The sequence below is a fragment of the Toxorhynchites rutilus genome, chromosome 2, assembly GCF_029784135.1.
Source record: "Toxorhynchites rutilus septentrionalis strain SRP chromosome 2, ASM2978413v1, whole genome shotgun sequence".
NCBI classification, from domain to species: Eukaryota; Metazoa; Arthropoda; class Insecta; order Diptera; family Culicidae; genus Toxorhynchites; species Toxorhynchites rutilus.
In genome coordinates, this window is record NC_073745.1 from 331,893,097 (window position 1) to 331,921,021 (window position 27,925).

A 27,925-nucleotide genomic window follows, 5' to 3' on the forward strand; every position below is an offset into this window, starting at 1 on the left:
TATTTTACTCCGAAAGCTCAAGCCTGATAAATTCGTTGCATGCGCATGATCTGCAGTGTTGGCAGTTGCGCTGAATAATTTTCCCTCTTAAGTGGGGAAGTAGGAAAAATTAGAACAAGGGACTGAAATCAAATAAGAATAGTCCGATAATGATCTTATGCATTATATTCAACAAATATTCCACGCCACTAACATTAATTTATACATTTCATTCAACAATATTCTAGAATATGAAAAAAGGCACCTGTCCAAAAAAGTTACTCCTATACTCGCGTCCGTGTGTCATACCGAAGTAAAAAAAAAATGAGTGGGTTATATCTATGATATAACCGCAAGGTTCACGTGGAACTACCTTAGCTTAGCAATCATTCGTTTGTATTGATTAAATTCTTGATTGAATGAAACAGTTTCCAAATTCAATTGAGTTCAATATATTTGCTCTGTGAGTGAAAAAAATGAACAAATGCCGTGTAAAGTCAATTCATTTATTGTGATTGATTGTTCTTCGTTACAAGTAAATTTAATGACGGACCTTTTACATTTGGTATGATGACTAGAACAAAATATATGTACGGAAGAATTATCAAACGTTTGATGAACCAGCATAAGGCTGAAAATCTTTCCAATAAAGACAAAAAAAAATTATCAAACGATTATTTTATTTTACATTTCCCTCTGAAGTTTACATCCCAAAAGTGTACATACTTCTCGAATCTCGAATTTGCTTGAAACTGGGAAGTTCATTCGCTTCTAGTGGCTGCACGATTTTCCCAGGTTCCTAAGTTTAGAAGATCATGTTAGGACAGACATATTCCACTCTGCACAAAGGCAAGCGAGGACAAAAGTACTCGCAGTTTGCATTTATTTGCAGAGCCGATTTCCCCAGAAACCTCGGTTTTGAAGTCTGTGTTAGGGAAACACATTTCAATCGGAACAAAAATACCCCCGATTTGTATGAATTCGCAATGCCGATTTCCCCACACTTCATGGATTTGAAATCTGTGTTAGGGAAACACATTCCAGTCGGAACAAAAATACCCCCGACTTGCATGAATTTGAAATACCGATTTCTCCAGGCACCTTGGTTTAGAAATCTCTATTAGGGAACACATTTCGGTGGGAACAAAAGCTCCCCCTACTTTCGTGTTTTCTTTTTCTTCTTTTTGGCTTTAAGAGGATTTAAACTTTTCAGTTCACTCGCCTCTAGGCTCTTTCGTGTGTTTGCAATGCCGATTTCGCTGCTTGGTTTTAAAGTCTGTGTTAGGAAACATTTTTCGATGAGAACAAAAGTCCCCCTACTTTCATGTATTTGCAATGCCGATTTCCCCAAGGCTGCTTGGTTTTGATGGCTGTGTTAGGGAAACCGTAAATCGGGCCAATCAAAACGATGCAGTTAGGGCGTTTAGATAACGCCTAATATTTTACAGTTATTAAATTGTGTATCTAATGAAAAACAACATTTTGTTAGTTGCGATAGATGCGTAGAAATATTCCCTATCAAGTGATGCAAACATCTCTCCTATCCAGTACGAAATGTTCGAGCTATAAGCATTCGAAATCTTTCATTTTTTCCTGCATGTTCTGTGTTTAGGTTTTCATTTTACCCTCCATATATTCCGGTTAGACGTAGTCCCACGTCAAAAGTGGCACACGTCCCCTTTGTACCAACACATGCGATACGCTAAACGAAGACGAACGATGAATAACGAAGCTAGAGAGAATCGCAAAGTCGTAGTGATGATATTTTCTGAGAAATGAACGAATTATTCATTTATCGGTCTGACAGACCAATGCGCGAGTATAGGAGTGTTAATCGTTAGTCATTTTCTACATACTTTCTACATATTACTGGAACATTCCATGCGTTAAATTTATTTAGAATGGGAAGCAATTTACGCGTGTAAATCACAAAAAATATCGTTCCCCGTTTCATATTTTCCCCCTTCGCAAAAAATATACGTGTTCTCGGTTGCCTTTTCAGGTTGTCATTTAATATCCTGCGTTGCCGACTTTTTAAATAAGAATAACAAGACCAGCCACGAATATATCGTCGATCCGAAAAATTGTATAAGAATCCGGTAACCTTCTCAGGTTATCCTTCGATATATTTCTCCGCTGCGCAATAGAACACATTAGAATACAATCATTGTTGAGACTCCGCGTTTAAAGAATCACATCACTTACCTCTGTGAATCCTGATTCTAATGTTTTATGACTATTTAAAGCTCGAATCATCGAAAGTTACACAATGAGAATGAATTGCTACTCCCAAGCGCCGCTTGGTGGGTTCTCTTAAAGGAGAATGAACTGCAAAGTTTAAAGCCTAAAGAAGTGGAATAAAGTGTTCTTTGTGCAAGTTTGCTGGTTCATATCAATCACGGAGAGCTCTACGAAGTGTACAATCTATCCAAGCTCAAGTTCAAGCTCTAGGAAATTGAATAGAATCCAATATTGACAAATTGAAAATCTAACCACACCACACCACACCACACGAAAAGGCTTTCTCTGAAACTTCTAAACCAAACCTGACCGCCACTCAAAGTTCATATGTTTCCAGCTCGATTTTTTGTTTGGCTTTATTTTACTCATAACATTTTTGTTCGTATTTTCTCCTAACACGACTATATACAGCTCCACACAGCGTGCGCGTAGCGAAAAGAGATTGCTTCCTGAAGCTGCCCAAAGTCTTTCGCCGGTTATGAACTGTCCACTCACAAACCAGCGGTATCTTGAACGACAAAACGGTTTTGATTCCAAATTGAACATTGTTGTGATGATACTGTCTTAGACCGTTGTTTTTTTTGTTTCTAATATTGTATCTTTTACATGGGGCAAAGGAGCGAATCATATTCTCAACGTTTATTTGTTTTTTTTTCTAGGTTTTCAAAAAATAGACATTCTATTTTTGTTTCGCTGGGACGAATAACGTATGTTTTTTTGTTTTCCTTTTTTAGTTGCTCTTTTAGATATGTTATTTTTTGCTTTTCTGCGCGGGTTTCAGGTTTACAACTTTTGCACCTTTCTGCTCCTTAATCGTAAAGTAGTTTTGTTTACTTATTTTTAGCATTAAATAGATATTTGCAGTAAGTACAAATGTATATGCTCATTGTTTTGTGATTCCTTTTGTGTTGCCTTAGAGTAAGTACATGATAGCTTAAAAAGTTGGGAGACGGGGAGCCTAAAGATTACTAGCGAGAGTTTAACCTAGGGTTAATTAAATATGGCAACGAAACAGAAACCGCCGACGGCGGCTCGACGCTCTAAAGCTAAACAGGTATATTTACATATATTTAGCAACAACTAAACCCGTTTTTTAGGTGGACAAAATTAACATCCACTTTTCAACGTTCTTTCTCGCAAATTGTAACGTCCATCTGGTGGTGAGCATAAGAAAAATGTGGCATATATCCGAGACACAAACCGCGCTCGTGATGCCAAGTCAAAAATAAACTGTTTGGCAAAATTGTGAACTTAATCAATACTTTGTTTTTGATCTATTCAATTAAGCTCGTACCTATTTTCATTGTAAACGAAATAGTTAGTTGGTCAGTAAGCTACCTGTTTTTTATACACACATGCACGCACCTATGAACATTATTTTATGCGTGAAACGAATACAGATTTGCTTCATTTCGAAGCAAGGAATGATAATAACAGTTTCACTTATCAAACTAAAACATCCGAAGCTTACTTAATATGTTCAGCATCTTACCGAGTCGGTTACACACGTTAGCATGAAGCGTGCGTTCGATTCACTCTTGTTTTTTTACTTTCGCGGCACCTAAATACTATAGATTCTAATACTAGTAAAACATCCGAATCTTTGTTGCTTATGCTTTTTGTTTCTCTTTAGTTTGTACAGGGGAACTGACTTAAAGCCTTATATCCTACAGGGGGGTTGTGACTATCGTTGAATGCATTGTATCATTATTGACTGCTGCTGCTGCTGCTGTTAGGAAGTCGTCGAGAGATCATCCTTCAGCCACTGAGGGATGGGTCTGGAACCGAGCTTCTTCAGTAGCTTGTTGAGGGCGCTGTTGTGGTTCTGATAGTACCTGTAATAAGAGAAAGTGACATATTTATAAAATGTTGTAAGCGGTTTCCGTTTTATTTTCATACCTCTGCAGCCACTTGGAGCTCTTCTCATCCATTGGTGGATACTGGCGGCCCTTCGATTTGCCCAAACACTTGTTCTTGTTCTCGTTCACGATCTGGCAGTAGAAGCCCTTCTTATTGTCGAAGCGGAGATGCTCGCTGTAGTCGAAGGTGGGCGAAAGCTTGAGGAAGCGCTGCAACTCCATCATAATCTCAACCGGGTTGGATTTCAGCTGTTCACCATCGATTATGTGCACCTGCTGCTGTGGATAGTACGCAAGCCATCGCTCCAAGTGCTGGGCGTATTTGCCCGGATTGAGACAACGGTTGCGTAGATCACGCAGCGGTTTCGGCGCCGAATCGCTTGCCATGATGACCTGAAAATATACAAAAAGGGTGAATGCAAAAATTGTTTGTGATTACGAAAAACATCGATTTGACCGTTGAGTATTCCGAGTAAGTATTCTAAATCTCAGTATAATCCACAGTCTAAACGGCTCCGCGTGCATCCTGAAGCGCAAGGGCTATCTACGTTGTCTTTGTTCGACAAGTGAAAAAACCAATTAACGTATTGTTAATATCTGCGAAACTTTACAGGTGCTTTAAGAATGTAAAACTGTCTGAAAAAGTGAACTACGGTAAGCTGAGGATTATCTTCTCTGATCTTAACGAGGCCAATCAATATGTTGAAAATGAGCTACTGTACAAGTTGTACCGAGTATGTATTCTCTGATCCGACGTTGAAATTAATGGAGTAGTGGATGAACACATCGAAAGCAGCAATTAGCAGCACAGCAGAAACCGTCATCCATCGGGTATGAACAATAAGGACAATAGAATGAATGGTTTGACGACGAGTGCCGAGCGCTCCTGAACGAGAAGGGTGCTGCATCATGCAGTCATGCTGCAACGAGCGACTCGACAAAACGTGGAACGATACAGACTGAAGCGAAGGCAGCAAACACATCTCTTTCGGGAAAAAAGCGTCGTCTGGAAGAGAAAGAGTGTGAGGAGATGGAGCTGCTATATCGTTCTCGAGAATCGCGGAAGTTCTTCAAGAAACTAAACACCTCGCACGAAGACTTTGTGCCACGGGCCGGAACGTGCAGGAACATGGAAGGAGGCACCTTGACGAACGAACGCGAGGTGATCGAAAGGTGGTGGCAGCACTGTGATGAATACCTGAACAGCGCGCAGTCAGTAGACGGCAGTTGAAGAACCACAAAGCGGCGTAGAGTGTATGCACCGGTTGATAGGCAGGATCTGAGGCACAGAACAACTACCGGATGAATGGAAGGACGGGGTAACCTGCCTCATCTATAAACACGGTGACAAGATGGATTGTGAGAACTACCGTGTCATCACAATCCTGAATGGTACCTACAAAATTCAGTCTCAGATCCTCTTTCGCTGTCTATTTCCAATAGTAAGTAGATTTGTGGGAAGTTATCAGGCCGGACTCATGCCCAGATTCTCCAATCCTCCTCTCAGGCGACCTGTCGGAATCGTTTGAAACTCAAAGAGGACTTTGATGAGGCGATGGATGGGATAATCGTGAGAAGTAAATAGCCACATAGAACAGTATTGGTATGCTTACATTGCTTCCCAGTCGCACCATTCGAATTTGTCTGCAGTTCCCTGCTTCCTTCTTTTTTTAAAGAGGCTTTAAACTTTGCAGTTCATTGGCCTCTACAAAATAGTTTGTTTCTTTTCGTCAGTTATCGTACAGTCAATTTTTCGTATGTACTCCGATCCAATGTCACCGTATCCTAATGTGTTTTTCTCGTCATGAGTAAATGCAAAGATTGTGAGCCTGATCACAAACGTACTTCTCGAAAAAAAACTAAATTAATTGTATGCAAGGTTACATACACTTCATTTCGGTTTCACCGTGAAGTAGCGTTCGTGATCAGGCCTTGTGTCTGATAAATAGAAACATCATACACTCACCTGATAGAAACTATAGTTATTCGCTATCGGATCTCCGTGCGCCTTGATGTGCTGATACCAGGAGTAAGCTCGTTTCGCGGGTGAAATCAATATGGTGACTAGTTTGGCGTGTGGAAGCAATGCGTGGGCTCGCTTGGGAACCAGCTCCCCGTCGAAATAGGTCGCGGATTTCTCAAACATGTACCGCCCACCGGTTCCGTTCGGCTGGACGGGGAAGAAATTCTGGTACCAATCCAACCCTCGATAGTAATTGTTCCCATTGAAGAACTGGATCTCCTCGAAGGTGTCCGGATTGGGCAGGTTGCTCGCCACCGATGGGTGCATACTCAGAAACGTGTACAGGGCAGTGGTTCCCGTTTTCTGTGGACCAATCACAAGAAATTTGGGAAGAGTATCGCAGCTCTTGTTACGCGACCAAATCTTGATGTGACGGGAATCGTCGCAAGGATTTCCCCAGATCGGATCCGTTTCGTCCGGGTGGAGTTTGAAATAGGTTTCCCCCAGCTGCAAGGGCGGTGCGGAAGTCAACTTGAGATTGGTCCAACAGCGGAGGAATTTGATAACGGACTCGAATGTGTACAGGGCAAGCCGGTCGCTACCATAGTTGGACATGTGTGTCATAAAAATATTTATCGGATTGTAAACGATCGTTTGGAACAATTCTCCACCCTGAATGGATTCGTCGAGTTTATCGCGTCCGCCCGGGTAGCGATCGATGTACATTGTGTGGGTGAAGAGGCCACAAGTTTGCCTCGGAAGAACCATTATGTTACGATGGATGAAGCCCCGCCGGAGCCGGGCTGGCCGAAGATGGGGATATTCTTCGGTGGAAGTTACCTTAATGTTCCACACTTTTTTCCATGCCATATAGAGCAACTCGTGCGCTGGATATACTCCGGAATGATGCGGCGAAACGGAATACCCAGAATCCGTCGGAATGCCCTTCTCCTTGGCAAAGTCTTTGTTTAACATCATATCGTTCATCAGGGTGGTTATGTTATCATACAGATGTGGCTGCTGATGGTTCCACATGTGCGAAAACCAATTGAAGTGATGCACGTTTCGTAGCAGCATATCGTCTCCCAGATTTTCCTCGTGCGTTCCATGGTGGAAATACTTTCCCGAAAAGCCCAGATTGAATCTGAACCCTGGAACCATCCCCGCTATTCGGTTCTGGGTGGCAATCAGTGCGTGCACATCATCCGGTTTCAATCGTGTGCCCTTCTCTCCTACAAAAATATCATCAACATCGATCAGTATCCTCCGCTCCAGATTCAAACTCAATTGGCCGTGACTTAGGTAGGACAACGCGTCCAAAAACAGTAACCTGTGCAACCAGAATTTCAGTCCCGCCCCGAACAACACCCGCTGTATGCCATCAACCCGTCCGTGGTCCTGCACGACCGTAGCCAGCGGCGGTTGGATCAATCCATCCGTCGGATAGTCCTGAGTATTTCGTTGAGCCCACTCCAGCGGCTCGTACGAGCTGTGGTTATGCTGAAAAATAGCCCAATCCCCGCCCGGTAGAGGTCCCCAGGCGGTGTCTCCCGCACGAGTCAGCCGTAGCACGGGTGATCCCGGATTGAGGCTGGCATCACGTAGCCGCAGATTTGTGTGCACAAACAGTGGAAACCCCCGCAGCTGGGCACCCACTAGCGTTTCCTCGCTCGGTGCCACGAATCCGATAATCCCCACCGAATAGTCCCGACAGTACTTGTCCAGCAGCTGCCGGTTCCAGTTGTCCATCTGGAGGTACTTCTCGAGGTTCTCAAACACGATCACCCCGTATCGGCCCTTGTCCTGGATCGTCAGCACCGGGACATTCTTTCCGGCGACCTCGATTTTGTATCTGTCGGGAAGAAATCAGGAAGGGGGAAAAGCATTAATTACAATGAACTTGATACTTATTAAAAAGTGTGTTGGAAGTCGTATTAATCTAATTAAATTGTACATATAACATATTCACTTCCGGTTGAAGTTCTTTCATCTATATATATATATATATATATATATATATATATATATATATATATATATATATATATATATATATATATATATATATATATATATATATATATATATATATATATATAAAAATGGATTTCTGTCTGTCTGTCTGTCTGTTTGATTCTTATGGACTCGGAAAGTACTAAACCGATCGACATGAAAATTGGTATGAAGAGATTTTTGGGGTCGGGAAAGGTTCCTATGATAGTTCGAGACCCCTCCCCCCTCTCTAAGGGGAGCTGCCATACAAATGAAACACAAATATCTACATTACTCGAGAATTAATCAAACAAATGAAACGAAATTTGGCATGTGGAGGTTTTAGGGTGCAACAAATGATTCTATGGTGGCTAGATACCCCTCCCCACTCCCTAAGGGGCGGGGGGGCGTCTGTCATACAAATGAAACACAAATTTCTACACTACTCGAGAATTAATCAAGCAAATGAAACCATATTTGCCAAATTTGGGATGTGAGTGTTTTTGGGTACGAGAAATGTTTCTATGGTGGTATGACACCCCTCCCATCTCTGGAATGGAGAGGGGGTTCCATAAAAATAAAACACGTTCCAATCAAACATGACAATTTAAATTTTTCGAAAAACTCGGGAGGAAAATGAGAAAATTCGAAAAATTCAGTTCGCATGTGTTCTACAATTACATATTGACAAGCGTTGTTAACCCATTTGATGTTTGCGGTAACGAAATTGATCTTCGTTCGACAGTAAATAGAAATATAAATAAAATAATAAAAATAAATAAAAAAATAAATAGAAATAGATCGCCGAATGTGTTGATAAGAGCAAAACTCGAGAAAGGAATTGTCCGATTTAGGGCTGTCTTCATTCTATAATATTTTCGGTATCAAACATTTATTCTATGTAACGGAGAAACATGTTATTTGCACGAGAATTGTGTCTAAATTAATTTGATATTATAAAGTCGAGTTTTGGTAGAAGTACTGAGATTTTATAGTAAAAAATAATTTTAAAGGATAGATTAGAAGATCAATCAATGTTTCTGGTAGACAAATATGCTAGAAAACTTTGATTGCGTTTTTCTCAGTTGCTGATTTTGGAACATGGGACAGCTATGCGTAGAGCGGCAGCATAGGGGTTAGAAATTGAAAAAATCGGTCGCGTCACGAAAAGATTTCATGATGAATTTACGAGATTTTTGCACTAATCGACTTGCACACATTTCCGCAAAATATACAATATAGAAAATTATATTTTTTTATTTCCAATTCGGATTATGGTTCCAACAGAAACATTCATTGAACTTGAACAGGAACATAATAGTACTGATTAAGGCTCTATAGGGTCAGCTATCCTTCGTTGAAAAACCTTACCTAAATCGGAAAAAATATTACTGTAATTTTATGACACGGTTTGGTTCAACAAAGAACATTCCAATACCAAATGAAAGAAGGTTTGATAGTTTCACTCCCTAAACCATGTAAAAACCAATATCTTCTAGTATAAAGACCTTCTATTGAGCAGATCGAACGCCGTGGATTATTTCAATAGAAAAGGCTGATTCCGAAATGAACAGATTCGTCAAAGTTGGAACATAGCCTGAAGAAACAGTAGTCCAACTTTTCTTCGAAAAATTAAAACTCCACTCTTTCAAGGTATGACAGAACTAACAGTAAGAAAAGATGGCTTCTCACTTGTTTTCGAAACGGGCGCACTAAGCTCACTTATTCCTACCTTATTCATAGAATAGGTAAACCTCAATGCTGTTGCAATGAGGCTCCCACTTTTATAAGTAACCTCCTGCTGGATATCTGAACGCAAGAATTAGAAATAATCTCAATAATCTTAATCTCCTAATTATTAAGATATTAAGACATACTGAAAAATGAAGAAACACAGGAAAATAATCTAATTGATTTAAGAAAAAAACAGAACTTTACAAAAAAATATAAGAAACTTAAATTTGGAATGATGAAAAATAAGAACTGAAAGAACATCGGAGACGAATGAATCGAAAGAATCAAAGATTCCACTAACAAAGAAGAAGAAGAAAGCTGCGAACGCTCTTGTAGTCAAGCAAGAAAATAGAAAAGAGCTCGCCCCTGGTAGGATGAAGTTTTTTGACCATTCATCCACAGTCGCGACAGAGATGGACATGTTTATTATATGATTGCGAAAAACAATTTTTTTTCTTTTCAGATTGTGTAGCTGCGATTCACTATCCACAAGACGAAATTAGTGCTTTTCACGAATGATATCTACCCTTAACTACTTAGCCCTACCCGGTTCGGACCCCGAATTTAAATACATTCTATGAAATATATTCCGAGATTTTGCAATTTTTTAATCTTCCCACTGAACATTTTTCATTTACTTTTTCAAACTATCGGTCATTTAGTTTGTTCACAGCGTCATTAAAAACAAGTTAATTTTTGTTTGCTCGGCGATTTTTGATATTAAGTAATTCTATTGGTCAAAGCTATTGGGTGAAATTTTGTGCTGCAAACATTTTTTTTATGCCGAAACGATGTCGAAAACACGGATGTATGGATTGGATAAGGCATCGGTCGGTCGAGACGGTCGAGAGGCGATGAACGGTTTGCTCCGTCAAGAACGACCACCCACCTCTTCAACTGATGAAACCATCGACAAAAAAAGAAATGATGCTCGGAAACCATCATTCAAGTTTAAGAAAGCTAGCCCGTGAATTAAATATCTCTCACGAAACCGTTCGTCATATTTTGGTAGATGTTTTGGATATGAGAAAAGTCGCAGCACAACTAGTGCTAAAAAGCTCTTATTTAATAAATCGAATCTGATCTCACCGATCTCGAATTCAACGCTGGCGATGAGACATGGGTGTGACTTTTTCCTATTTCCGAAACTCAAATTACCCCGTCCTGTTTTGGACCCATTTTGACAGCATTGAAGACATGAAAAAGAATTCGCTGCGTGAACTGAAGGTAATTTCTGTATACAACTTTAAAAAATGTTACGATGAATCTTTTTAAAGATATTAAAACGCGCCTTCTTGTATTGCAGAAATTGCAGTGAAATATATATGGATCTCGGGAAGGCTACTCAATCATTCGTCAGTTTCGTAGGGTATTCTACAAAATCAGACGAAACAAGTCTGTTTCAAAATCATCTGCCATGGCTCTTGTGGATGTTGGGAAAGTGTTCGATAATGTTCGACATAGTGGTCTTATCTACGAACTTACGAATTTGGTTTTCCCACATTCCTCTGATTTTAACATTTAAATATCAGATATTCCTGCATTTCCATCTTATGAACAACTATCACTATATGCAGATGATATGACCATCATTCACAAGGACAGAATTGAACTTATTGAACTAAAATCTAAAAATATAAAATAATTGGAAAGACACATGAGATATAAAAACAAATAAAGGGTGTGTCACATCAAATTGCATCACGGAAAAACGCTGTAGAAATTCGCCTAGTAGACCGATCCTTTTGAAAATTTTAGACAGTAAAATAAGAACTATTAAACAACTTTTGGCATTTTCTTTTTATTCATACTTCGAGCCCAAGCCCGTATGCTAGCACCTTCCTCTTTACCCCGTCCATAAGGTTCTGTACAACGTCAGGTTGTAGTTTTTTTTTTAACAGAAATCCATTTTCTCTCCGCCTCCGATTTGACAACTTTTGGGTTCTTCCGGAGGGCCTGCTTCATAATCGCCCAATATTTCTCTATTGGGCGAAGCTCCGGCGCGTTGGGCGGGTTCATTTCCTTTGGCACGAAGGTGACCCCGTTGGCTTCGTACCACTCCAAGACGTCCTTTGAATAGTGGCACGAAGCGAGATCCGGCCAGAAGATGGTCGGGCCCTCGTGCTGCTTCAATAGTGGTAGTAAGCGCTTCTGTAGGCACTCCCTGAGGTAAACCTGCCCGTTTACCGTGCCGGTCATCACGAAGGGGGCGCTCCGCTTACCACAAGAGCAGATCGCTTGCCACACCATGTACTTTTTGACAAACTTGGATAGTTTCTGCTTGCGAATCTCCTCCGGAACGCTGAATTTGTCCTCTGCGGAGAAGAACAACAGGCCCGGCAGCTGACGAAAGTCCGCTTTGACGTAGGTTTCGTCGTCCATTACCAGGCAATGCGGCTTCGTCAGCATTTCGGTGTACAGCTTCCGGGCTCGCGTCTTCCCCACCATGTTTTGCCTTTCGTCGCGGTTAGGAGCCTTCTGAACCTTGTATGTACGCAGGCCCTCCCGCTGCTTGGTCCGCTGGACGAATGAACTTGACAAATTCAGCTTATTGGCGACATCCCGGACCGAACTTCTCGGATCACGTCTAAACTGCTTAACTACGCGCTTGTGATCTTTTTCACTGACGGAGCATCCATTTTTGCCGTTCTTCACCTTCCGGTCGATGGTTTGGTTCTCGAAGTATCGTTTTAGTACTCTGCTGACCGTGGATTGGACGATTCCCAGCATCTTACCGATGTCCCGATGTGACAACTCCGGATTCTCGAAATGAGTGCACAAGATTAATTCACGACGCTCTTTTTCGTTCGACGACATTTTTCCAAATTTACGAAAAATTGACAGTGAAGCATGGCCAACGTGATCTATACACTCTTATCTGATTATAAGCGAAAGCTGAAGATATAATTCCTTAAAATTAAATTTCTACAGCGTTTTTTCCGTGATGCAATTTGATGTGACACACCCTTTATATAATATATATGAAATATATGAATCTATGATCTGGATCTTGAAGCCGTAAATTAATATGGATAAATATCGAATCGAGAATTAGAACATTAATCTGCATCTGAGTTCCATATCTGAAACTTAGAATTAGAAATTTTGAATCCTATTGCATCTTAAATTCAATGGCAACTCGACTGGCCATTGGCAGCAACATCTCAGATTGCAGTAAAATGTTGTGGGTGCAAAGACATTGGTGATTTTAAGCAGCTTTGCATACTTAAATTCTTCGTAAAATAATTTGACTATTTTTTTAAATGGGCCAAAACTTTTCGCTTTGTTTTTTACAAAAATTTATAACTCAAAAACTAAAATATCTACAAAATTCTTGTCAGAGGATGAAATGTAGGAAATTGTTTAAGTTTTCGTAAAAAACACACCAAAAATTAAAAAAAAACACGCAGAAAAAAATTATTTTAAAAATTGAAAGCCATTTTTCTCAAAAACGTTTTTTTTAAATTCTTAAAAAAATTATGAGAAAAGCCCTTACAATTTCCAACAAGTCACCCATACATCGGAAGATGGACATAGGAATAGTCTCAATGGCTAAAGTATAATTGGATATACACTTCCAAAAAAGTCCCAATTGTTATAAAATTTCTCATGTTACGCTCGCGTACAATCAGAATTTTACTTCATATGCAAATAAACCTTCTATATATATTTATATTCGCAATTGTTCATCGGAACACACCGTTCATACATTTTACTTCAGTATTGAATCTCGTGTTAGTGAAGCGCCACACAGTCTGATAAGTGAATTGATCTATTTACGTACCAAAACCAAAACAAACGGTGCGCTTTGCTCTTCTCTCATAAATACTATTACCTCATGAAAAACACGTGGTTTTACCTAAACTACTACATTGGCTTCGTTCCACCTGCACCAGGTTAAAGGTGAGAGAAGAGCAAAGCACAAGTAAATAGATCAATTCACTTATCAGTCCTTGTAGCGCTTCATTGACACGAGTCTTTGAATACATTTGAAAAAAAAAAATACAATTCAATACTAAAGTAAAATGTATGAACGATATGTTCCGATGAACAATTGCAAATATAAATATATATGCACCTTGCATTTGCATATGAAGCAAAATTCTGATTATACGCGAGCGTAACATGAGCAAATTTATAACACATTCGAATAGGGTCTCTTTTGGTATTAACAAGTTCTTCCGCATAGTAACTCGATGTCGATGTTGAATTCCTTTATATTTTCCCTCATTGATCGTATTGTTTTCACATATTTACGTTGCAGAGCCTTAACCCTTCTCTTCGTTGGCCGAGGCATTTTGATTGAATGTAATACTTTACTGTTTACTGCAAAGGCAGCCGTGGCAGTGTTCCAAGCTCTGCAATACAATTTGCTTAACCAATGTTAAAGTTGCTAAAACTTACATTATAGACCCTTTAAACGTAAAGATAATAATTGTATTGATATCAACACAATTTTATTCTATTGATTTTCATGACATGAAACGCTATGATTCAGGAATAACATTTTATTGAGTGGTTTCTGTAGCTGTTTCGATGATGTTGTCTGGCATCAGTTTCCAAAAAATAACGATGCTTTCACCAATACAAACCAAACAATTGCCGAAAATTGAAAAATGAAAATTTAACTTTCAGAGCACTAGCTCGAGTTTCCCGAAGTTTTTCACTATACAGTGCGAAAGCAGGTGAAATTTTAATTTCTTGTGAGTAATCGATTAAAGTTTGGTTGATATTACTTGATGGGAAGTGTGCGAAAACGATCATTTTCTTCACACTGATTCGCAAAATTATTGATTTTCGGACGAGGGGCGAGGGAGACAGATGAAAGAAATGAGCGCCATTGTGGCTAGCTTCCACCTTCACCTTAAAGCGACATCTTAATCAAGTCCTGAATGAGAAATTGGAATGTTTATGAAGGGCCTGAATCTAGAGTTTGAACTGCGGATATGAATGTCGGAACCAGTTTCTGAGTCTGATACTGAAATGCAAGATTCCATATTAGTATTGCATTCTAGTATCAACCTTTTCATTTGAATTCTGGACTTTCCTTTGGATTTCGGTATAGGTTAGGAATTGAAATTAGAAAATAATGTCGTTTGGAAACTACAACTTCAAAATGATACTTAATCTTAAATGTTTATCTAGAAGCTGAAATTACATGGTAACCTCTAGAATTTAAATATGAAAATTTAAATATAATATATATATGAAATATGAATAAGTAGTAATAAAACAAAACGATAGTTAGAGATATAACAGCGTGGTGTTGAAGAGCGAATTATGAAGCGGTTTGAGTACATGCGTTTTAGGGAGTTTTAAAGTTTTTCACTTTTCAAACGATACTTAATTCCACTAATTGAAATATATTACAATTTTATTCCCCCCTTAATTTTATCATTTAATGTTACTTAGAATCTTAATCTGGAATATGGAAATAATCTGTTTCTGGATTCTGATATTTGGAATCAAGAGTTGAGAATTAGTATAAGATACCTGAATTTAGAATATTTATTCTGTGGCAAAATCAGAAATCCGGATTCAATATCTACAGTCTTGAATTTGAATCTGCAGTCATCAAAAAGCAACATGGATAGGAATAAGGATCTGTATTAGGGTGCCAATTAATGTATGGGAAAAAATAGACCCTAAAATTTCATAAAGCTTCTTTTGAAAATTCGAGATAATCATTGGCACCATAAACCATACGTTTTGCTTTGTATGCTGAGAAAAAAAGTCCCAGAGTGTAGATTTTGACAAAAAAAAAATTCGGGATTACAGTAGATCTTGACGTTCATGCAACTTTTAGACATTCAGCATCAGATGACCATTTGACCATTTTCTTTGGCACCCTAAACTGTACCTTGAATCAAGAACATGCGTATGGAACTTGGATCTTGTATTTAATGTAAGATTATTTAAATTGAATCTGGAAACTGAAGTGTCTAAATGGACTCTCTTGAAACTGTATTTCTTGGATAGAATTCTCGGTTCGGTATGTGGAATTTGGAATCAATAATGAACACGAATATTGAATCTGAGATCTGCATGTGAGTTTCCAAATTTAAACTAAAGGGTGTGTCACATCAAATTGCATCACGGAAAAAACGCTGTAGAAATTCGCCCCGTAGACCGATCCTTTTGAAAATTTTAGACAGTAGAATAAAAACTATTAAACAACTTTTGGCATTTTCTTTTTATTCATACTTCGAGCCCAAGCCCGTATGCTCGCACCTTCCTCTTTACCCCGTCCATAAGGTTCTGTACAACGTCAGGTTGTAGTTTTTTTTGAACAGAAATCCATTTTCTCTTGGAGTCCGCCTCCGATTTGACAACTTTTGGGTTCTTCCGGAGGGCCTGCTTCATAATCGCCCAATATTTCTCTATTGGGCGAGGCTCCGGCGCGTTGGGCGGGTTCATTTCCTTTGGTACGAAGGTGACCCCGTTGGCTTCGTACCACTCCAACACGTCCTTTGAATAGTGGCACGAAGCGAGATCCGGCCAGAAGATGGTCGGGCCCTCGTGCTGCTTCAATAGTGGTAGTAAGCGCTTCTGTAGGCACTCCTTAAGGTAAACCTGCCCGTTTACCGTGCCGGTCATCACGAAGGGAGCGTTCCGCTTTCCGCAAGAGCAGATCGCTTGCCACACCATGTATTTTTTGGCAAACTTGGATAGTTTCTGCTTGCGAATCTCCTCCGGAACGCTGAATTTGTCCTCTGTGGAGAAGAATAACAGACCCGGCAGCTGACGAAAGTCCGCTTTGACGTAGGTTTCGTCGTCCAATACCAGGCAAAGCGGCATCGTCAGCATTTCGGTGTACAGCTTCCGGGCTCGCGTCTTCCCCACCATGTTTTGCCTTTAGTCGCGGTTAGGAGCCTTCTGAACCTTGTATGAACGAAGGCCCTCCCGCTGCTTGGTCCGCTGGACGAATGAACTTGACAAATTCAGCTTATTGGCGACATCCCGGACCGAACTTCTCGGATCACGTCTAAACTGCTTAACTACGCGCTTGTGATCTTTTTCACTGACGGAGCATCCATTTTTGCCATTCTTCACCTTCCGGTCGATGGTTAGGTTCTCGAAGTATCGTTTTAGTACTCTGCTGACCGTGGATTGGATGATTCCCAGCATCTTACCGATGTCCCGATGTGACAACTCCGGATTCTCGAAATGAGTGCGCAGGATTAATTTACGACGCTCTTTTTCGTTCGACGACATTTTTCCAAATTTACGAAAAATTGACAGTGAAGCATGTCCAACGTGATCTATACACTCTTATCTGATTATAAGCGAAGGCTGAAAATAGAATTCCTAAAAATTAAATTTCTACAGCGTTTTTTCCGTGATGCAATTTGATGTGACACACCCTTTAGATTATGCCTTGCAGGACCCACCTCTGGAAGCATTGAAATCTGAATATGGAAATAGAAATTCGGAATTTGATTCTGAATATGAAGTCGACCATTTAGAACCAAACAGAAATTCATATTTTGTTTTCATTTTTCCGATTCCATCTGCCAATGTCGGATTTGGGTTTTATATTTTAACTTCAGATCAGCGATTATGATTTCAAATCTGTATTACGTTTTGAGTACAGATTTTTGTTTCAGATCGTGTTCGCTTATCCATATCTCATATTCCAGATAAGAGTGCAGACAAAAATTTGGTTCTCGATTCTAGAATTTTGGTTCTAGGAATTAAAAATTGGGATTCGAATTTTGAACCTGAATTTCGAATCACAATTCTGGCTCTGGAACTTGAAAATCTTTTTTCTCAAATTACATACAGCTTATATTGACCAAAGTCGTGGATCCATAGGCAATCAGTTCGAAAGAAGATGATTTTCCTAATAAGTAACAATAATTTAAAATACAAAATTCAATTTTCTGATTGTCTCAACACGAACCTGAAAATATCGATCTGATTAAAAATTTGCCGGGAGGATTTTATATAATAATTTCTATCGACATTCCAGCTGAATGAAGATGGCCTTGTTGTCGGGCATCGTTAAAAAAAATGGAATTTTGAGTGGATAACAAGATGAACAACTTTAAAGTTGAATATTCGCAACATCCATCAATCTATCGGTAGAATATGAAATTATCGCTACCACCTGTGATTCCATACATTCTGCGGTACATTTTCAAGCATCAGTCCATCCTACGAACTTGGGATCCCTTACAACCGACCCTTTGCGGATGATAAATATTAATCTGTTAAATTGTGTCGTTTCTCTAAACCCATTTGTCACTGTCTCTTTAGTCCTCTCAATTAAGCCATCCCATTTACGGAGGTGTGAAGTATACACAGCAGCAGCAGCAGCAGAAATGTGTTCGGGTGCTGAATACTCTTTCTCTTCCATCGATCTCCAGGTGGCAACAGTTAGCCCATTTCCGCCCACAACTCCCACTCTCCCTGCTGTCTTTTCTCGCTCTAGATGATTAATTACAGCCTTCTCTTAATTAGCATAAATTGTTCCATTAAACTCTCCTTTTCACTTGACTCGGTACCCCGCTTAAACATACAAAGCTCCGGGTTTCTCCGGAAAACGTCTCACCTAATCTCTTTTTCATTACACTTCGGATGGAGAAATGGTGCGCACTTGAACGGCTCTTGAGGCGTCTTTGTGGCGCGTCTATGTGATATGAAACCTGTGGCAGGGCAGGATGGATGGTGACCCCAAACCTCGCCAGAAATAGAGTTCAACATTCGAGCCGCACTCAATTAACATAATAATAAATCAAAAGTTTTCCAATAATGGAAAATCTCTCCATTTCCTTCGTATGAGCAATTCCCATTGTGGGAGCCTCCGCAGACTCTGCTATCGATGACGACCGACCGACCAACCAGTGCCAGCCAGTGTAGAGTGTCTTCACTTCACCATAGTCTTCGGCCAAACAAGGACGATGTGGCTTCTCTCACTGAGGCGGATGTTTCGGCCTTTCGCCTTTTGTTGGCCATCGTCTTCCTGCTGTGTGGTGGCACACAGACACACACACACGCGTAATACACTCGGAGATCTACTTTTGAAAGACTGTCGAAAGGAGGCAGAGAGATGCGGGCCGCCGAGAATCTTGCCTCCCGTGGCTTTCGAGGTTGACTTATGAGCGGTAGTGTTTTGTGGTGAAAGATTTACTGAGATTGGTTGAAAACTAGAAGCGGAATGTTTCGATCCTACGAGAATATAATAGTCTGCCGAGGGGGATCACTTTTAATGGGTTTTTGAGATTTTCGTGTGAAAGTTGGATTGCGGAAAGCGGGCCGCAGCTAATACTCCCTCCCTTGCATACGATGAAATACTACGTGACGCGTTACTTTTTCATTTAACACGATGTTATTATTCGTCGGCTGACAGGTAACAGAGGAATGCAGTAGATCCATTATTCTCTGACATCATACTAAATTTGATATTTTTGATTTTTGATGTATTAAAGATGCATGAATATCTGCAGAAGATAAAGAAACGATACGAATGGTGATACAGGTGATACAGGTGATGCGCTCCTGACTGATTTTTGCAGTGTTTGTGAAGAATGAGAGCTGTATGCAGCCACACTGTACTGGAAGGGTAACGAAACTTTTTCATCTGTACCTTTTCTTTCAAAAATCTGTACTGCAATTTGTACTATTGGAATATTAGTTGCATATAAAAATCTGTTTTACTAGCATAAAAATATTACTCGAGCCTCTAATTACATATTTGTTTGAAGATGCTTGTACATTAGGGTACCAATGAATGTATGGGAAAAAATCGACCCTAAAATTTCAGAAAGTTACCCTATGCCAAATTTCAACTCAATCGGACTGAAGGGAGAGTGGTGCAAAGCGGTCAAAGTTTGAGTATTTTGAAAATCGAAAAATCACCCAAGGGGGGAGTAAAGCAAATCGGGGTTTTCGATTTTTTTTGATGCCAAATGTCTTAAAATGGCATGAAACGTCGAGATCTAGTGTCATCTCGAAAAAAAATTGTTGTCAAAAATCGACACACATTTCATGCAATAGGGTGTTTTTTCGAGATGGTGAACATTTTTTATGACGTAACTTTTTGAAATTAGAGATGGCCATTTTCATTGGAACCCTATTGTACATATTCTTGCTAATCTTAGATTGTATTCTGTCTTATGTCAAACGTTTCTAGCTGCGCCACGCTGTTACTAAGCCGATTTAGAAGATTGTATTTGTTGTTATAATCAGAAAAATAAATCGCCTGATGGTTGCCGAGGAGTGCGGCATAACTAGTAAGACTTATGAAAATGAGGCATCAAAGCGTTGAAAATGCAAACGAACCTCATTTTTTGCAGGTATCCGATTTTTATTTATGAATCTTGCACATGTTTGCTGTAATAATGATTTAGTTACGGAGCAATTTCAGTTTTAGGTCACAATATTCGATTTCCAGTTCTTGCAAATCTTGTTCGTAGAAACCTAGAAACGCTTCCAATACTACATTTATGCTCGTTAGATTGGAAAAAATTATGTGATTCAACATTGCAGCCTTAAGGATTAAGGGTTAATGGATGAAATCCGCCCTCCGAAGGTTATGTTAGAAATTCCATGACATTTTATGGACACTCGAATGTATCGGAAAAAAACTTAAAATTTATATCATTAGTGCTGATGTTGCAAATAATAGAAACCATAAAACATTACCGTAAACAGGAGAAATGAAATCAGGAAACCCCATATGCATTGGAATAAATGGACAAGTATGTATTATTCAAAAATATATTCACCTTTGGAATTTGTTGTCATGTTATGTCATAAAAACTTATCCTACAAATTATTACATGTCGAAATTCCCGCCAATGTTACTGTTTGAAACGTTACATGTTTGCTTCCGTTTTCAGGATGATACAAAATATGAAATATTTGTTCTAGTTTTTTTTGTCTTGTCCACTCGTCTCACCGTCGCCCACCCCTCGACAGATAGTCGAACACCAGATGCTATCCCTGGTCATTATGCACAATGCTACAGTGCGTGCGGCATCTCTCGGTTGAGACAACGATACCTCATATCCATATCCCAAACCAGACCCGTCCCACAAACATTTTTGCCCCTCTAACCTCAAGTAAACCGCGAGTAATCGGTCGAAACCTACTAAACATAGATTTAAGTTGAAATTCTGTATAAACAAATCATGAATTAGTGGCTCCGCAAAGCTCATGCGATTGAGCCTTACAAATAAATGAATTGGAAAAAAAATGAAATATTTGTTCAACGATGATTTTTGTTCAATTGTAGCGCAAATTCACGCAAAATCAGAGGGTTGGTACTTATGATGGATCCATAATCGCAATTTTTTTTATCATATAATCAATTTAAATTACGACTGATTTTTTGAAAGGGCGTTGAAAATCATTGATCTTACTTTCAAAAAACCGTAATCGGAAATCCCTAGAGATAATGATAATATTCCATTAATGAATCCCCAACACATCCAAAATACTATATATTTTGTATCCCTCAAACCACAATGAGGTACTGTTGACTATAAATGAATTGAACGGTAATAAGAGTTGTGGTACTGATAATATTCCAATAAGTGTCATAAAAGGGAATTCAATTGCATTTCAAGGTTTTTTTGGATATATTCGATAGAATGTTGTCCACAGTTGCCTGAAATTTGCTAGAGTTGTGCCAAATCCGGCGGTTCCACAAATCCGAGCAATTACAGACCCATTTCAACACTATCTGTGTTTAATAAAATAATTGAAAAATTGCTTGTGAAAAGAATTCTTGATTTTCCGAATCGAAATCGTGTTTTCTACAGACTTTAATATGGATTCAGGCGTGGATGCAGCACTGTACCTACCATCACTGAGCTTGTAGATGGAATAATTGGAATTGCATCGATTGTAAAATGTTTTAATTTTTTTTTCATTTTCATTTTTTTATGTAAAATGTCTTCAGATCTACTATCATTTCGATTTTTTTTTGTCAAAAATCGACTCTCTGGGACTATGGATCGTTTTTTCGGAATACGAGGCAAAACGTATGGTTTAGGGTGCCATTGAAAATCCACATATCGATTTTTTATACGGGACTCCCTACGAAATGTTGATTTGCACGATAAAATACCCAATGCAAAATATTAGCTCATTCGGACTTAATTTACTATTGCCGCAGATGTCAAAATTTATGATTTCTGAAAACCGAAAAAATCTCCCAAGGAATTAGTCATGAAGGAAATCAGGGTTTAAAAAAAATTGATGCCAAATGTCTTAGAATTGCGTAAAACGTTGAGATTTACTGTTATCTCGAAAATTATTTTTTGTCAAAAATTGACTTTTTTGCGTCGTCTGACCAACCAACAATTATAACAATTCCAGCAATAAATTTTTTATGTGTATGTGTAAGATTTTTTCCTCTCAGCACCTCTTGTACTTTGTCAGTTCTTTTTGATTGTTGATCTTTTTTTTATTGTTGTGATTACACTGGAGTCGCTTTTTACACGGGGGATACGTGCCATGTAAAAGAAAACCGTGTAAATTCCGAAATCCACGTAAAGAACTGCGTAAATTCCAAAATCCGTGTAAAAATGTACCGGGTGATTTTCAGAATCCGTGTGAAAATCTAACAAACAGTGAATTATTTGTTTAAAATGCATTTTTTTTGCATGCTACAATCATGATATCTGTATCTCCTTTTAATTCCCAGCTACTAATCAGTGATACAATACAACCTTATTTCGTGAAAAGTCACATCCTTCCTTCCTTGTTTGTATTAGAGAGGCTTTAAACTTTGCAGTTCATTCGCCTCTACAAAAAAAAAGTCACATCAATTAGCGTGTTCAATTTTTACGCGGTTGATATATAGAGTAACACCTACCTTAAAAGAGGTATTCTATTGAAGAAATGTGAATTTCGGACGTTTTTTCCAGCTCCGTAAAAATAAAACAAAGAATATTCTTACTATCCATTATATCATCATTTGTTCATCTATATTCTAACAATAAAACAAAAAATGAACGGAGAAAAAAATATTTATAACTAGAATAGTTAAGAGGAGTGAGGGGATTTAAAATAAAAGTTGTGCCATGGTGTACACGATTTAAGCCCTTCTGGTTATCCGAATCAAAAAAAATCGAACAGATTCTGAATCAGTAAAGATACCGCTATCGCATGAACCTCGGACAATTCAAAAACATGTTTTTTGACAAAACAGCGGCGGCTTGAAAAACAAAATGCGGTTTAAAACGTTTTTTGTTACGTTTCCCATTTTTTTAAAAACAGTAAAATTTAAGAAATATAATGTTTTAGACGTATACAGATACACATATCATCAAGGTGACCCGTCAATACAACGCGACGCACAACGCGGCATTCTGAGCCTAATGTTACTAAATAAAAATTTCTAATCGTTTCTATGCGCATCGTTCGCGCCGCTCGATGCGAAATAGTGCGATGTCCGAAATGCGATCATATTGTAAACCAAACGAAGTTATTTCAAACAATTCGCGTGCTTATCACTTCGGATATTGTCTTAGAAAGAAACGAGATTTAATAAGAAATTTTTGGTATCCCTTAAGATGATTTTCGTGTTTTTTATTGCAACTAAGTCTCAGTATCAACAAATGCTGTTGACTGCTCGCTGGCTAGAGCGATACAGGTATAAAAATCGCAGAATAAATCTTTTCAAGATGATAGATAATTTTCAATCACAAATTATCTATCACCCTCTCATTCATCGGCAGCGGCACCAGGAGCAGATCAGTCATTCGGAGCCCTTTTTTTACTTTTGAAGCTATAGGATTAGCGACTTGTCAACAGTATTTCTCAAAGCTTTCCAAATGGCCTTTCTCAAAGCCTCGAGAAAAGGTTTTAGTTAACCTTAAATTAGGCTTTTTCAAGGCCACTGCACAATGGTCCAGAAGATGCATTTAAGTGGAAATTAGCATTTAGAGCACGACAGTTATTCTTTAGACAAAAACTATCTTCGAAAAAGTTGTTACATACGATAGAGCGCTCATTTTATGTTATCAAAAATAGGGTGACCAAAATTGTCGATGAAATAAAAAATATAACATTCTTATCTTTATAGATAGAGATAAATATAGTTCGACAATATTGTAGTCCCAGTTATCGGGACATCTTTGTAAAACAAAGATTTTTTTCTATATCTTGAAGTAACCGATATAGCGCTTTTTTCTAAGTTACGATGACCATGAAAAAAATGTTTTTTTGCCTTAACTTTTATATTTCAAATTCTACATACAAACTGTCTTGGGAAGACTTTTAGAACTTACTAATACAAACATTTTGCGATGCAGAACTCGTCAATATCTCAACTTCATCCTTCAATTTATTGATATTTCTTCCCAAAAACACGCTCTTTTCATTTGTTTGTCATTCTTTCTGGGGCAAACATAAGAAAATGTTTGTTGACGGAATTTGAAAGAACAGAATTCACTCTATATAATATGTGATTTTTAAAACTATGTTACCTTTTGAGTTTGAGTAAATTGAAATAGAAATCATGAGTTTTTGGGTAAAAAACATCAATAACTTTGAGTAGGATTAAGATATTGACAAGTTCTGCATCGCAAAATGTTGGTATTGAAATGATATAAAAGTCGTACGAAGACAGTTTTGATGTTGAAATATAAATTTGAAATATAAAAGTTAAAGCAAAAAAAAACTCGTTTTTTCATGGTTATCCTAATGCAACTTAGATAGAAAGCGCCAAAAACAACTTTGTGGGAGATATTTGTTCTTTAGACAAAAAACTGTCTTCAACAAAGTTGTTACATATGATAGAGCGCTCATTTTTATGTTATCAAAATTGTCGATGAAATAAAAAATCTATCTTTCTTATCTTTATATATAGAGATAAACATAGTTCGACAATGTTGTTTTCTATATCTTAAAATAACCGATACAGCGCTTTTTTCTAAGTTACGTTACACCATGAAAAAAATTGTTTTTTTGCTCAAACTCAAATTCTACATACAAACTGTCTTCGGAAGGCTTTTCGAGCTTACTAATAAAAACATTTTGCTATGCAGACTTTGTTAATATCTCAACTCCACTCAAAGTTATTGATATTTCTTCCCAAAAAATACGCTCTCTTCTTCATCGACAATTTTGGTCACCCTATTTTCGATAACATAAAAATGAGCGCTCTATCGTATGTAATAACTTTGTCAAAGACAGTTTTTGTCTAGAGAATAACTGTCGAGCTCTAAATGCTAATTTCCACTTGAATACATCTCCTGGACCATTGTGCACTGGTAGTTTGCGGCGTTTTTTTCACAGAGTTATTTAAAATCAGCAAGCAACAAATAGCCTAACGTAATCCTACGTCGACTATGATATCGTGTCCTGGATACAACTCTTCTATTTTTTCAGCTGCACTAGCAATAAAGCATGAAATTCAGTTAAATATACTTGATATATTGAAAAACATAAATAAAACACATAATTATTATTTTATTCCAATTCCGGCCATTTTTCTCATTCGCCGAACAAGATTTCCAACTACTTTCAATGTTATGGACTAGAATCCAGCTGGTGTTCTCGCAGTCCAGTTTGTGAACAATAACAATAACATACATCTCGTACTAAGTTATGTGAAAATAAATAGAACGAATTTAATGGTAATCTTCAAGTATTGTTCGTCTCAAAATTCTTTGACACATTCGGTAATTTCTATAGAGAAAATTTTATTGGAATTGCAATTCCTAACAATTCTAACCCAAACACCACACAAATTACCAACCAAACAAATTTTACTCTAAAATTTAATAAACACTATACCCCAGCGCAACTCCGCTGGAAAACAACACATTCTACCTTCATTAGCCGACCCTAGCAAAAGAGATAAGATTGACTGCATCCATTCGCCGAAGCCACTCACGTCGTCTAACGAACCGAAAACAAATCCGATGGAACCTTGCTTGCAGTTTTCCGCAGCGCTCCAATTGGACGTGGATTGTCAGTACACATTAGCGTTCAACCGTGTGGGTGTGGGTAGCGGAGTACAAAATGGAACACTACACCGTTGGTTCTAATCTAGCAGCCTTCCTCCCACCACTCCCACCACTCTGGGGGGACAGCAGCGCCACACGTGGACAAAAACCGCGCGCTCTCGCAAACAAACATCCACAGAGACGGGACCGCGGTAAATGGATCCAACGACCGTCGCTAAAAAGGACCGAACCCGAGGAACAGACTTTCCAAATTGTATTCAATTATAATTAGCGCGAATTGTAAGCGCTTTTTCCTGTGCGATGACGCCTCACCTGGTGTTGTCATTGGTTGTCACAGAGCGACGCGACGGTGGGAACCACAAATCGGTGCACGTTATCGTATCTCGGAGCGAAGCGAAGGAATCTGTTCCACTGTTGCCCGGTTGGAATGTGTCATTTTCATTTTCGACGGTAACAATTGGTACCGCAGGTGGGGAAATGCTAAACTAAACGATGCTGATTTTACTTTCGGCGGTACTGAAGGATACGGTGGAATCTACTGAAGCGAAAAATTGCGTTCAAAATTTGCATAACGGTCGTTTTGATTTCAAACAATTATTTCAATCATAGTTCGGCAACTCAGAGCATCCGATATAAGCAGGATTGCGAGGTAAGCAAAGGAGAAGACACAGGTTCTTTCATTTCTAACCTTGGGAATGAGATTACAACTCGGCATACACACTAAGCTTTTATATGAATAGCGCAAACGTTACCATTTGCTTACCCTTTTCTCGTGTCCTGAGCGAGTGTATTAGACCGGGCCGCAGAGGCTGATTGTGGTCATTTCATCCTACAGCCTTTTCCGGGCAGTGGAAGAGAGGTGAATAATGAGAGGCGCGGATCCAGACCTGGGAACAAGCGAAGCTGCTGCAAGCCGGAAGGCAACATCGTTCGACGACAAGACGAGAATGGCTTCTCAGCTTGTAAATATAGTCTCGCCTCGGGGCGGATGTTCCGTTCTCTCATCTTCTCATGGGCAAATAAGACAGTTCATCTTGGGGCCAGGAACACAGAGCGCTCAACTGTGCTTAGCTTTGACTGTTTTGGTTTCGCTTCCGAGCAGATTATTCAATTTGAATCATCTAGTTCGTAAGGCGCACTGTCAAGCACGGCATTTGCTTGTAGACCTGGAGCCTGGAGATCTGCCGGTGCCGGTGGTCTCGCAGGACTATTTGTGCAATGACTTCAAAGGATGTAAGTTAAACCACTTCCGTAAATTGGCGATATAATTGCTTCGGGATCCTCTCTCGCACATTGCCCACTAGTGTGATGATGGTGATATCCCTAGCAAATACAGTGGTATCAAAATTCAACCCTGGCTTGACGTCTGCTCCCGCTCTATTCTTCACACTAATCTTGTAGAATCGAAAATGAAACAAAGCTTTACATTACACAGAAACACGGCTCAGATGACGACGACGACAGCGCCAAGATAAATAAGCTTAGAGCAAACCAACGCAAGCTACTGCCACTCAACCGAACTCAGCTTGTCTTCTTTTTGAAGCCTTGAAGCGTGACCCAAAAGAGGACGAGGGGGCTGGGATGCAGAACTAAATTAATCGTGCATTTAGCATTTGGAATTAAACTTGAAAGGATCCTCTCATTTGTAAACACTAACGCGCGCACACACACACATATACACGATGCCGAGAACAGATCCTGTTCTCATTGTGGGTTGATGTGGGTTGCAATCTACAGAATAATGTAGGACTGTAGTTTTCCATTTCCACTTCTGTTGAAATAGGCACACTTTGACAGTAAAGTAGGTAATGGATGGTGTCGTGTGCTTAATTTGATTCTTGGAGCGGTCGTTTTCTGTGTTTTCTCTTGAATTGTGGCATTGCGGATTGTTATTGTGAGAAGGGAATTTCGTTTAAAATGAGCTCCGGTTCCAAGAAAGTCAACTAAATGAGTAACATGTAAACGTTTTATCTAAGCAATTAATTGCATGTGAAACTTAGGAATCGTTTATTCAAAAGATTTCGAGAAAACTGAAATCAGAATTAGTTTTTTTTTCGGTTATACTTGCCATAGAGAAACTTTGATTTCGCAATTTATTTCTATTAATACTTGTGCTGGATAAATTCGGAACTTTACCTCGAAGACATGCGAACTACAAAGACGCCGTTAACAAGTCGCCTATGAGAACTGTGAAAAAAAAATATATTAGATGCACTGAGCATTTAATGAAA

At 38.9% G+C, this 27,925-nt stretch overlaps 1 protein-coding gene across 1 annotated transcript in view; it reads right to left on the reverse strand.

Annotated features, from left to right (window-relative positions):
- Positions 1–2,546: 2,546 nt before the first annotated feature.
- Positions 2,547–27,925, reverse strand: part of LOC129764363 (bifunctional heparan sulfate N-deacetylase/N-sulfotransferase) — a 503,807-nt gene continuing 478,428 nt past the window's right edge. The window contains exons 6-8 of the mRNA XM_055763357.1: positions 6,046–7,894; positions 4,120–4,472; positions 2,547–4,055 (exon numbers count right to left, since the gene is read on the reverse strand). Coding sequence (XP_055619332.1) covers positions 3,953–4,055; positions 4,120–4,472; positions 6,046–7,894 — 2,305 coding nt within the window. The 3' untranslated portion in view covers positions 2,547–3,952. The remainder of the gene's footprint in view (positions 4,056–4,119; positions 4,473–6,045; positions 7,895–27,925) is intronic.